Genomic DNA, 12,276 nt, shown 5'->3' on the forward strand with positions numbered 1-12,276 from the left:
CCATCCCTGGAGATATTCAAGGTGATGATTGACAAGGTTCTGGGCAACCTGATCTAGTTGAAGATGTCCCTGCTCACTTCCGGGGGATTGGACTAAATGACCTTTAGACTTGCTTTCCAGCCCAGACTGTTCTATGATTCCATGTTACAGCAGTGCAATGGTAGCACGATGTGGACTCAAAAGCAACACAGTGGCAATGAAATGGCACACAGTAATATTATGGCAACAGCAAACTAGTATTAAACTTAGGATATGAGGTGACATGAGCCCAGAAAATTCCAAGGACAAGTATACTGTTCTATAGGCCAGATGTTTTGCTTGCTTTCAGAAAACTGTGCATGAAAGAAAAATTTTCCTTTCAGCTGCCTGGGATTGGTACATATGTATGACAGCCTGATCATTTTTCCAGCTCGAGATATTGTGTGTTTAATTAACCTAAGTGATACTGTGATACTGTGAACATTACTTCTGTGTGTTTAGGTAATTACCATTAGAACATGAGGACATACTGTACTTACTGCCTGTGCTAGAGCACAATGTGCTGGACTGCAACAACAGCACTTGTTAAGCTGATTTTAGCATTCCTTTACACAGCAGGAAGCACCCATGCTGTGGTTTCTTAATGTACTCTTTAACTACTGCACTCTAGAGTAGCATACAATAAAAATAATAATTAATTATGATCCTCATTTCACCAGTGCTGCTGGTATCCCAGTAACTCTGCTTGCTGTTTCAGGAGTCCACTATCCTGCACCCTTGAAACACATATAAAACTCTGAAAGGAAAAGAAATTTCTTAGCTGATATTGCTGAACAGAGATGATTTTTTCTTTTTTTGGGTTGTTTTTTGAGAACAGGTTTGTTGCATGGGCTGTGATGGCTTCACATTTGTTCACGTCTCCAAGGACCAGCACCAATAAATGTGAAAGAGACAACAGCAGAACGGCATGCTTCCCCATTTCCACCAGGATGAAAAAAAACATTCTAAATTAAAGCTAACCTTAAATGTATAATCTGTCCTTGGGAGCAAGGAGAAAAAAAAATGGATATAGCATCTTCAAGCTCTTGGCATCCCTTACGAGAAAAAATTGGTTCTAAGGGTCTCTGATCTTGTGTTTTAGTAAAATAGAACTGCACGGCTGACTGACAGTTCTGATCTAAAGCATTTACGTTTAAGTTTTGATCTCTCTGCTTTTGATTAAAACTAATGAGCTCATTTAATTCAAAATGGGAATCTCTGATAAGAGAAATAAGGTTGATGTGATTGGATTAGAGGGGCAAATTAAACTCTTAGAGCAGAAGTTTGTGCTTATATAGTGTATTAAAAAGCTGTTGGCGTATTATGGCGTGTTAGATGATGAGAAAAATTTCATAGTAATTCATATTTAATCAGAAGAAATGAAAGTACTAAATATAACATGGCTCTGCTTTTCCCTCGAGTGATAAAGAGCTGTACATTTAAAATGACATCGAATTCATGCTCTCTAAAACAAAAAAAACCTGAAGAGAGACACTAAAGAAAGGGGCACTGTTGGCAGTTATTTCATCACAATAGAGATGAAATGTCACAAACACAAGACCGCATTAAATCAAGGACAATTCCATATACTCCTTACCTAGCTCACAAACAAGTTTTGCTGTTTCTGTTGTCTGCTTAACAAACATTCTTGAAATGCTTGAATACTTTCTGCTAGAAGTTTGGTTCTTTCTCCGAAACAACAGCAGAGTAATTTCAAAAGAACGGTTTTTAGTGGGTGTTAATTACTCACTGCAGCTGAAAGTTAGTTAATCTCCAATAACGCTTGCTTATTGTAAGCTGCTCCAGAATTTTCCCATAAGCAGTATTGTGGGGAGAGATGGGTTATCAGGACTAAAAATAGTAATAACAAATATAGTATAAAGGATACAGGCAGAGGTTGGTCTCTTCTCCCAGGCAGCCAGTACCAGAACAAGAGGGCACAGTCTCAGGCTGCACCAGGGGAGGTTTAGGTTGGATGTTAGGAAGAAGTTCTATGCAGAGAGAGCGATTGCCCATTGGAATTGGCTGCCCGGGGAGGTGGTGGAGTCACCATTGCTGGAGGTGTTCAGGAGGAGACTTGACAGGGTGCTTGGTTGCATGGTTTAGTTGGTTGCATGGTGTTGGATGATAGATTGGACACGATGACCTTGAGGGTCTCTTCCAACCTGGTTTATTCTATTCTATACCTCAGTGCTGACTGGAGTTGTACCTATTGTTTGATCGTGTTTTATACTAAGAGTATGTATTTACTGGTTTAAGTGGTTGCAGTTGAAGGAGTGAGAAGCACCAGTGAGAGGTCTAATTTGAAGCAGGAAATATCTTTTCTGGACTACGAAGATACTCCATTAGTAACTAATTAGTCGCCAATAATTAACAATGATGATGATGACAATAATAATAATGTGCATCATTTGCTTGAGCATTTTTTGCCTTCAGGCTGCCTCGTGGTTTACTGATAATAATCAACCCTCAGTAATGGGGAGACCAAGACACTCAAACCTAGCAGTGACTTACCCTAGGTATCGCTGCAAGTGAGGAGTGGGGGGCTAAGGGGTAAAAGCCTGCAGAATCTGCAGCCTGTTTCAGCAGAGAGAATTGACTATCTCAGTGAGACTTTGCCTTTCACAAAACACTGAAGAGCTCCCCACGTTTTGAAACAGGGCCATACCCTGACAAAACAACTCCTGTCATAACAAGTTTGGGCAAGAAAGAGTTAATGAGGCAAATATGTAAAAAGAAAAAAAATCTGTGGGAAAATAACTTGAAAATGAGACTTACTGAGTATACCTATACTTTTCAAAATTATTTTTCTTTTGCTAAGTAAACATTTTCTAAATGAGGTAAATTGATTACAACACTCTTAGCACCCATCACTCATTTATTTTTAGTGAGTTCAAGGATTGCACCTGAAAAATGGCTTAGAAGGGATGTATAAAATCTAAATTATGTGTATATGTAATTTCTTCTTCTTTCTGTTTTTTTTTTTTTTTTCCTTTCCTGTTCCCTAGTGGAATCTACAAGCCCCAGTTTACTAACCACTGACAACACTCTGGAGCGCTCTTTCTTCATCCGAATGAAATCTACACTGACCAAGCGAGGAGTGCACATCAAATCGTCAGGATACAAGGTAAGGGTTGCACTGTAGCATGAAACGTTGACATCTTGAAATTGTGTTCATTCATGTTGCAGGGACACATTAGTAGACAGAGAAAGGAGCTGTTTCACATTTGCATATGTCTCGCTCCTTTTGTTAAGAGAATCATTAATACAATACTTCCAGCCTGAGGTTTGGCCTTGGTACTGCACCTCCGTTAAATTGATCATTATTATAATAAACATTGATGTTAGCAGCGTGATAGCAATGCTTCCAGAGTAAAAGTTTATTTTACCAAAAAAGGTGAGTCTAACATATTCATTTTTTCCCCCATAGTGTAAAATCACTGATCATTTGATTAGGCTATAGGCTGTCTTTGGGTTATGTTTCTCCCAGAGAGGCAAGATTCCTTCAAGCAGACAGTATGCTAGAGCCATTTAACTTCACTACCATTCTGGCTGAAGGAAACAACAAGCCACAATGAGTCCTTTTCCACCATTTTTCTTTCATTGTCTGAGGGGCATCTGCTGCTAGGGATCATATTTGCTGAATTTCAGACTCTTCTAAGATATGGAAGTCTCTTGTTCCTTATCAGCAGTAATCCCATTTTTCTTCAGTCGTATATCGCTCATAATGCCTGTAGCTATCGGTGCCTTTGCAGTACACTAAAACTGGAAGCAACAGCACATTTTAAGCATTGTCAACTTGTGGAATGAAATATATCATCCATGTGCAAGAAAAAAGAGTGGTGCAAGAAAGTAAGTCTGAAAATATGTGTGAATTTAAAGAACCTGGTCGCCAATGTTCAGTTAAAAACTTTTCCAAGCATTTTTTTCTTCAGTTTTCAGAGGAAGAGTTAGAGGATTTTGAAGTGGAATTCCCCAACTCACTTTTCCCCTAAAACTCTGTGAATATAACATTGAGGTAGTTTACCTGAGCAGAAAAAAAAAATCTGATAGAAATGTCTTCTTTGCAAGCAAATAGCTGGAAGTCCTTCTGTTGGATTATTTCTGGATCAAGGTGGTTAAAGTAATTGCAAATGGAAATTTAGGTCCGAATCACTGGTTTCATGGGACACCACAAGTTTTGATCTGTGTACTGCCTAGCTGTCAACACTTTAAGGGGTGCACTTGCACTTCAATGTATTTGTTCATGCTAACCAATTTAGAAGTCTCAGAAGCTATAAAGACCAGAAAGTGTACTGGCAGCCTCAGGAGGAGGAAGGCAAGTGAATGAATGAACAAATGAGTAGGTTATAGCAGTTATACATGGTCCATCCAGGTTAGGAGAGATTGTCAGAGAACTTGCTTTGCTGGATATTTTTGCTGCAATAGTAATGGGAAAGAATAGAGAATTTGTCTGTGCCTTTTGCAGTCTTGACATTTTTTTGCCAGATGTAGGCAAGAACAAAAGGAGGACACATTAGTGACTTTGTCATTCCCTCTTCTGGGACTCATGACAATCTAATGCTAGTGCAGGATCACAACAGGACTTGTCTAGAATGGGCTGGCTTTACAAAGTGTGTTTTTTATTCATTACAATAAAGATTTTGAAATTCACAGTAGACCTTTTACTCACAATAAAGAAACAGTGAATGTCACTCACACTTTTAGGTAAGTTGCCAATCTATTCATTGACGTCCAAAAGTCCAGTGCCAGATACATATTTTTAAGATATATATTTTATTAAAATTAAGAAAGATCCATAAGCCTTGTGTGGATGTACAGCTGTAAGGAATTATCAGAGGGAAGAATGCTTACATGATATTAACAAAGCTCATGGGAAGAGCTTGCAAAGTTCTTCATCAGAGGTCCCTGGAAGGCCTCCAGCACTTACTCAGGAAGCATTATGCCAACTGGGGTCTTATGCTGCAGAGGTCCTGTGGGAAATCCTTGTGCAGCAGGCTGACTCACTGTCTTCACACCTTCACAATGTAACAGAGCACTGAATTTTTCCTCTGCAAAAAGCAAGGACTCCCAGCTAACAGCTTCCCTTGAGGTATTGTGTCGTGGGTGGGTAACACTCCTGAATCAGCAGACAAATGCTCATCAGGAGCAGTGTGCTGGGAACTCCGTGTTTTATGTGAGTCAGTTTCAGCTCTGTCAAGGTATTAAGCTTCCCCTGGATTCAATCCTCCAGCAGTGTCAAAATTTTTCATCTTGTGAAATAGTTTTGTCTCAAACCTTTACTGAGCTCAGAACCACATCTCCATTTTCTTCTTACTTTGAGGACTGCCAATTAAAGTTTTCTTTAGACAGCAAACAACTGAGGTGGTCCACCAGCTGCTTAGCCAGTTTTTGGACTGAGTGATCCCTGCCTCAGGAAAGTCACATAGAACTGAACACAGTAAGAGAATGAGCTTGGTCAGGTCGATCTAGTCACAATTTTCTGTCAATAGAAATGTTGGAACAAAAATCACACTGAGAGACTTATGTATACCTCCAAGAGACACTGTTCTAGACCATTCTGACATGAGATGAGCACTGTTTATAGTCCCTTCCTGGACTGATTTAATTAGTCCTAAATTATATGTAAAGATGGAGGTAATGGCCTTTTCTCCATTAATTATATTACCTTAAAAGTCTGAAATGGGAAAGTGGTTTCATGATTAATCCTTCCTCTCCTTCCCTTTCATTGTTCCCCAGCAACCTCCTCGAATTGGATTTTGTGATTCTTAATATTCTTAGGCTCAGAGCTTGTGGAAAAAGTGTAGGGAAAAGAGAACACAGTGCTAGAGAGTGACTCAGTTTTCAGAAAGTAAATCTACCATCTCTTTACAAAAGTTAAATGTAGTGAGCTGATAAAACACATTGGGAAAAAAAATCCCACAAACAAAAAACAAATAAAAAGAAAAAAATGTACTTCCATTCACTGCAAGAATCTGAATGCATTAGCATTACAGCTGTTGTCAAAGAGACATGATGCAGATACTGGTTTTCTCTGCTGAAAATGTATCACATCATCATCTTTCATATTTTTCATCAGTGAAATTTAGTGTGGTATCTACTTTGGATTCTTCTTGTCTACATTTTATCTTCTTTTCCATTTGTCTTCCTCCATTTGAGGGTCACAATTTTGTCCACTTAACAGTTATCCCACCTTCAATGTTTCTATTGCCTGAGTTACTCAGGCATATGTCAAAGCTAACTGTTATTGAAAGCTGCTTTGTTCAAATCCAGTGATACATTTCCTACTCTTCTTTAGTATCCTATAATTGTTTTGTCACATTTACTTCCAAGTCAGATTGTGCTAGGATTTTCTTTGCTCAAACATTTAGGTCTCTAACAAAGTATAGCTGATGGGATGAAGAAGCAGTTGAAGCATCAAAGATATCAGAGCTAGTAGTTGCCAGTAGTTTCCAGTTCATCAGCTGATCAGATATATATATTCATACATATTCCTCTATTGTTTTATGGAGTAAGCTCTCCTTATAAGCTTTTATAGAGCTGGATAGGAAAACATGAGAAGATTCCATTGTACTTCTACTGTCTCTATGGTAATCTCTGAATATGGTAAAACCAACATCTGTTGCCTCTTCATCTCCCAAGAAGCCGACAATCAGCCTTCTTTGTGATTGATCAAAAGAGTTAAGGGCATCTTAAAAATTCTTCACACTGTACCTTCCTACTTGGAGTGATACTTTCAATCTGCTCTGCTACCAAGATGCTTGTTTTTGCCCATTCAGTGTCAACAAGAAACACTCTTCATGTCATTAAAACATCAAAGTCATTGAGGTCACAAGGCAATGAGTCTGCTGCAGACTCTTCAGGAACTGGAAGTAAATGTAACAGCTATCATGTGCTGATCAAAGCATTACTTACAACCTTAGGCTCTTGAGGCTGTATTACTGAGTGAAGAAATACTTACTACGTTACTTGGATACTTCTGCCTTGAAGTGAGGCCTTGGTATCTTTGAGCAGTGCCTTGAGATTATGGGAAACCATATCTTTTGTCTATGGAGATGAATGACACGGGCTTTGTTTCAGCTATTTGGATATGACTTTCAGGAGTACTGAAGTGCTTTAATATGACACAGAAGTGTTAGCCCTGCATTGCTGCTTTACAGAATCACAGCTCTTATCGATGCCAAGAGCAGGTCTTTACACCTGATTTTCTTTCTGGTGCTCTTTGCATGCAAGCAAATCATGCAAATTAAGCAAGCTTAAACAATCTGACCAAATTGCCATGAAGGGAACCAAGTTTTCTTCATTGCATGTTAAATCTCAGAGGACTTTTTTTTCTCGTTGAAACTTTATGTCCATCACAGCTCTGTTATCAGCCTTTTTCACACTATTCCTTCTTTATCTACAGTTTAAAATTCACATCTTTTAGTATTTCTTTGTTTTTGAAGAACCTGAAGATTAGGTCAGATTGGTAAATCTCACTTGTCCTCTTGATGCAAGTGCAGTTTTTAGGAGGATTTTGGTTCATTAATCCAAGAGGACACGACAGACCAAAAACTCTGTTGGAGAGACAAAATGATGCCATGGCACTTGTGGTACCATTTTCTTCATGCAATCCAAAAATCAATGATTTTTGAAAGATTTAACTGCAATTCAGATGCAGGTTGTCCCTACTCCAAAATCACTTTCAGGACCCAGTATATTGTGGTTAAGAGCACAAAAACACCTTCCATTTCAGGGGAATAGGAAGGATGTAGAAAGAGAAGGCAGCTGGGTTTTTGCATAATAGTTTAATGACTAGTACAATTCTCGCATGCAGGCTATGTTAGAGTCAGATTTAATTCCCTCCTCAGCCTGAGGGAATTCACATATCCCACTTTCCAGCTTGGCCTAAATTCTTCTCTCCTCTTTTAATATTTTTTCCCCTTGAAATATTTTCTGTCAAGCATTTTCCTCTGTCCTGGAAAGGTATCCTGACCTTTCTCTGTAGGAAGAAAGCAAACTGCAGAATTTAGTATTTCATCACATGGCTACTGCCACACCTCCTTAATTGAGGTGGAATAAGAAACCAACATCAGGAAGCATTATGTGAAGAGTTTTCTAAATGTCAGCACATGCATTCCCCAGACTTTTCAGCACTGGGAAGACTTAAAGGTAATTTGTCAGAGAGAAAGAACTGATCAAGAATTCACCCATGTAAATCGATGACCTTTTAGTCAAAAGGAAGTCTCTTAGCTAGTAAAGATGCAGCATTACTTATAAAAGAACAAAATACTAATGGGCCAATCTGAGCCTTATGAAGTATCTACTTGTAGATGTAAAGATACGGTTCAAGAAAAGATGGTTTGCACCAGGATTAAGAAGACTAAAGTTCATTTCATGCCTTGCTGTAGAGCTGTGAGATTCCATTAGGAGAGCTGTCTGGAAAAGCTTGGTCTGCAACAGGATTAAGAAGTCTAGAGTTCATTTTATGCATGGCTGTAGAACATCTAAATATACTAACCCATTTTTTAAAGTATTCAGCAGCTACTAACTCCACCTCCTCAAAAAAAATAATAATATGTATTTTCAGGGCTGAGCATCTTTAAAATGTGATTTATAGCACTGTTCTACCACCTGGAAACACGAGTGTATGTGTGTGTGTGTGTTAGGCATTCATTATTGCAGTAGCACTAATGAAGCTAACCAGTTAGAATTATATAAAAGGCCTTTTTAGTAGCAGTCTTCTTTAAAAGAAAGATTGAAGTTTTAATCATTCCTCATGATGACTGCAGCTGTAGTATTCCTGACACTTGTATCAGGATGCATTTCTCCTCCAAAGTGGTCTTAAATGTTCATATGGCTTCACAGATGTAATTTTGTGGCAGTGTGTTCCACACTGTGTAAGTGGAGAATCACAACTGGGATTCTGAAAGGGAAGAAAACATAAAGTTGAGCAAGCACAGATTCATTTCTGGGAGATGTTCTGTTTTCATACATTCTGTTGTGAAAGAATAAGTACTAGAAAAAGGTAGCAGTATCATCAAATTAGCAGCAATTGCCTTTGATTCTGATCTCTAGGCAGCATAATGCTGAAGCTACCTTTCTTAAAAGTCAGTGGTTTTAACAATGAAAGAAAATTGAGATCAAGATTTCCTCTGATACATAGTAAAATACTCAAATTGGGCAGAGGTCATCTCCAAGCCACATCTGCTATTCTTTCAAGAATCAGGTTTTATTGAGTTACAGATATACAAAGTGTTTGTTGCCCTTTCATAAGTAGCACTAATTATCTAGATGTGTGAACTAACAGTGCAGAGTGAGTCATGTTGCAGTGTTAATAAACAGAGATCAATTAGCAGGAAGTGAACAATGAGATCTCACCAGAGAGGGAACCTCTCATTACCCACAGGTATTATGCTCCCAGTTAGGAAAGCCTACTGGAAAAGAGGTCTTCAGTCCACAGAGTTTTCTTAAGTTACCCCCCAATGTTGTTTGCCGCTGTTTATTGTTATGATTTTGTTATGTTTATTGTACTGATTGTGGATATACCTTACATAGGAGCAAAGAAAACCACACAGCCTTCTGTGAATAACCATCAGCCAGAATTTGCTCTAGGACAGACAGATGCTGCTGCCAGCATCTCTGCTCTGCTTGTAACTGCTGCCAGCGGATATATTTTGGCCCACATCCTTTTCATAATGTAAATGTTGTATTAGGTGTGAGAATGCAGACACTAATAGCTTTTTGAAGTTACCTCTACCACTCCCAACAGTTCCAAGATTTTGTCTGAAGTATGCTTAGAGAAGACAATAAGCTCACACATTGAAACCATTTCACTAACATGAAGGTAATATAGATGGGTACATCTTCCTGCTCTTCAGCAGACACTGGTATGATCTTTCCACTGGTAACACTTTACTGAATGTGAAATAGTCATTGAAATCCAGAACTGGAATGGAATGGAATGGAATGGATCAGGTTGGAAGAGACCTTTGAGATTATTGAGTCCAACCCATCATCCATCTAATCAACTAAACTATGGCACCAAGCACCCCATCAAGTCTCCTAAACACCTCCAGTGATGGTGATTCTACCACCTCCCTAGGCAGCCCATTCCAATGGGCAATCACTCTCTCTATGAAGAATTTGTTCCTAACATTCAGCCTAAACCTTCCCTGGCACAGCTTGAGACTGTGTCCTCTAAGGTGAACTAAGGTGAACCTGAATGGAAGGGTCTTAAAGTTGCATTTCACTGAATTTTGCACTTTAATAAAAAAGTGTTTAGTCATAGAGCCATAGAATCACTTGGGAGAGACCTTAGAGATCATCTACTCACACCTCACCTCTTAATCTGGTAATGTGAGATCAGTATCTCTTGAATAGAAAGTATGTCTTGAATTAATAGTCACAAGATTAAAATCCTGGCATTTTTGTCAAATATGTTTGTGTATTTAGCTTTTGTAGCACTGTGATGGGTTAACTAGAGGAAGACTGTATTTTTCAAGAGAGTAGTTTTCACTGTAGCCTCTGCAAGTAAATATTTTGTTGAAGACTTGCATGAAAACTCTCAACAAAAAATTACCTTCCAGGAATAAAGTTGTTCACCAAATATAGAACCTACATACAGACACTGCTTTCATCACACTGTGATCTGTCATAAGCTGTGTTAGTAGACAAGCAGAAGTTCTTCTGAGTGTGTCATCCATGTGTAACACAGACACCAGGACAAAGCAGAGCTGTTGCACTCAAAGCTGTGAGTTTCTGGCTGTCTTCACATTCGCTCCACAAAGGAGAGGTCTGCATGCCCATTGCCTTGAATGGCTAAAGTTGGACAGCATGTTTTACATGCTTACTACACAAGTTGGGTCCCATCAATAAATTTTTACAGTCACATGCTCTCTGAAAGTTTAAAACCAGTAAAGAATAACTCTTGTATAAACAGCTGGAAAAATTTGAACCACTCTTTAAATATTGTCATGATGAATTGCTTCCCTGTGATTTTTCCTTCATCATTAATTATTGTCTTCAGTACATGCTGAGATGTTAGCTGCCCACAGTTCGTAACAATCAGGCTGTTTCTTTGTCCTGTTGAAGCTGAATCCTTTTAAAGTTCCTTTTCTTCCTTTTCCTTCTCCCTGCTCCTTATATCTTTGTAGTGATATAATGCATGCATTAATTTATTTGCATTGTGCAACACTGAGATAAATGCTGGATTATGATTCACCCCATCATGAACTTGGAGACACATCTTTACTTCTCGTTTATTTTTTAACCCATAATTCCCAAATGGGTTTTGAACATTTTTACCTTTTGTGCAGATTCTTACCTGCACAAAGCATTATGTTTTATAGAGGGTTTTTTTTTTCCTCTTGCTTCTAATGTCATATATATTTAAGAAATGTACTTTTGCAACATTCCTATAAGGCTGGCAAGTGCTGACATACCAAGAGATCAAGATACTTGCCAAAGATAACAGTGCCTGTTTGTGTCAGAGACAACTATGATTACATGCTGTACTTCAGCTCCAGCTTCTCTTCCTAGCACATGAATATTGTCAAATCATCTCTATTACAGCATATCACACTTCATCTTCTTGGGCTGGTGCTTCCTTTTGTTTTGATGGTTGCCCTGAATATGCAAAAGAAAACAAATTCTCAGGCCAGCTAGTGTGAATTTTAGCAGAACCTTCACAGAAAAACCTAGAAAAAGGTTAATTCCTGCCCTTGATTGGAATGCCCCTGGATGTAGAAGACTTAGTCCAAAATCCCTTTTCTCAGAAAAATAAGCAATGTACCAGCAGAAAAATATATTTTACTCACCCTTGGATTTAGCCCAGGAAAGCTACCTGAGGCTGATGTTCCTGCCACCTTGTTGTGGGAGGGCAGCAGGGCTGATGGCATCCACTTCCTTGGCTGGAAGCTGGCTTGGCTCCTTCCAAACTTTACCTTTCTTATTTCAAACCTAACAAACTTTTTGGGTTTGCACCTTTTGCTTTCAATTTGATTTATAGTTTTTTTCATATCCACTATAGATTTCTTCACCCTGAGGTGGAGGTGTAACAATGGCAGGGAATCATTATGCACTGTAGCCTATATGGACCAAAGTGGAAGTACTAGCAAATCAAAATGCCCCATTTACTCACCCCAGTAATACCTCTCTGCATGTGCTTTTTTCTAACATTCTTGTGAATCAGTGGTTGCATAAGATCCAATCAATGGTTGCATAAGATCCAAGGTCCATCTCAAAGGACAAATTTGTTAGCATAGTTTGGTGTCATGG

At 38.7% G+C, this 12,276-nt stretch overlaps 1 protein-coding gene across 1 annotated transcript in view; it reads left to right on the forward strand.

The window, feature by feature from the left end:
• The window catches only part of NPAS3 (neuronal PAS domain protein 3), a 658,723-nt gene that overhangs the window by 600,410 nt on the left and 46,037 nt on the right, over positions 1-12,276 (forward strand). Inside the window, exon 6 of the mRNA XM_068160299.1 lies at positions 3,027-3,145. Coding sequence (XP_068016400.1) covers positions 3,027-3,145 — 119 coding nt within the window. The remainder of the gene's footprint in view (positions 1-3,026; positions 3,146-12,276) is intronic.

This window comes from Melanerpes formicivorus, unplaced genomic scaffold (assembly GCF_026170545.1).
Source record: "Melanerpes formicivorus ecotype bairdi unplaced genomic scaffold, bMelFor1.0.p_v2 SCAF_49, whole genome shotgun sequence".
In the NCBI taxonomy this organism is placed as follows: Eukaryota; Metazoa; Chordata; class Aves; order Piciformes; family Picidae; genus Melanerpes; species Melanerpes formicivorus.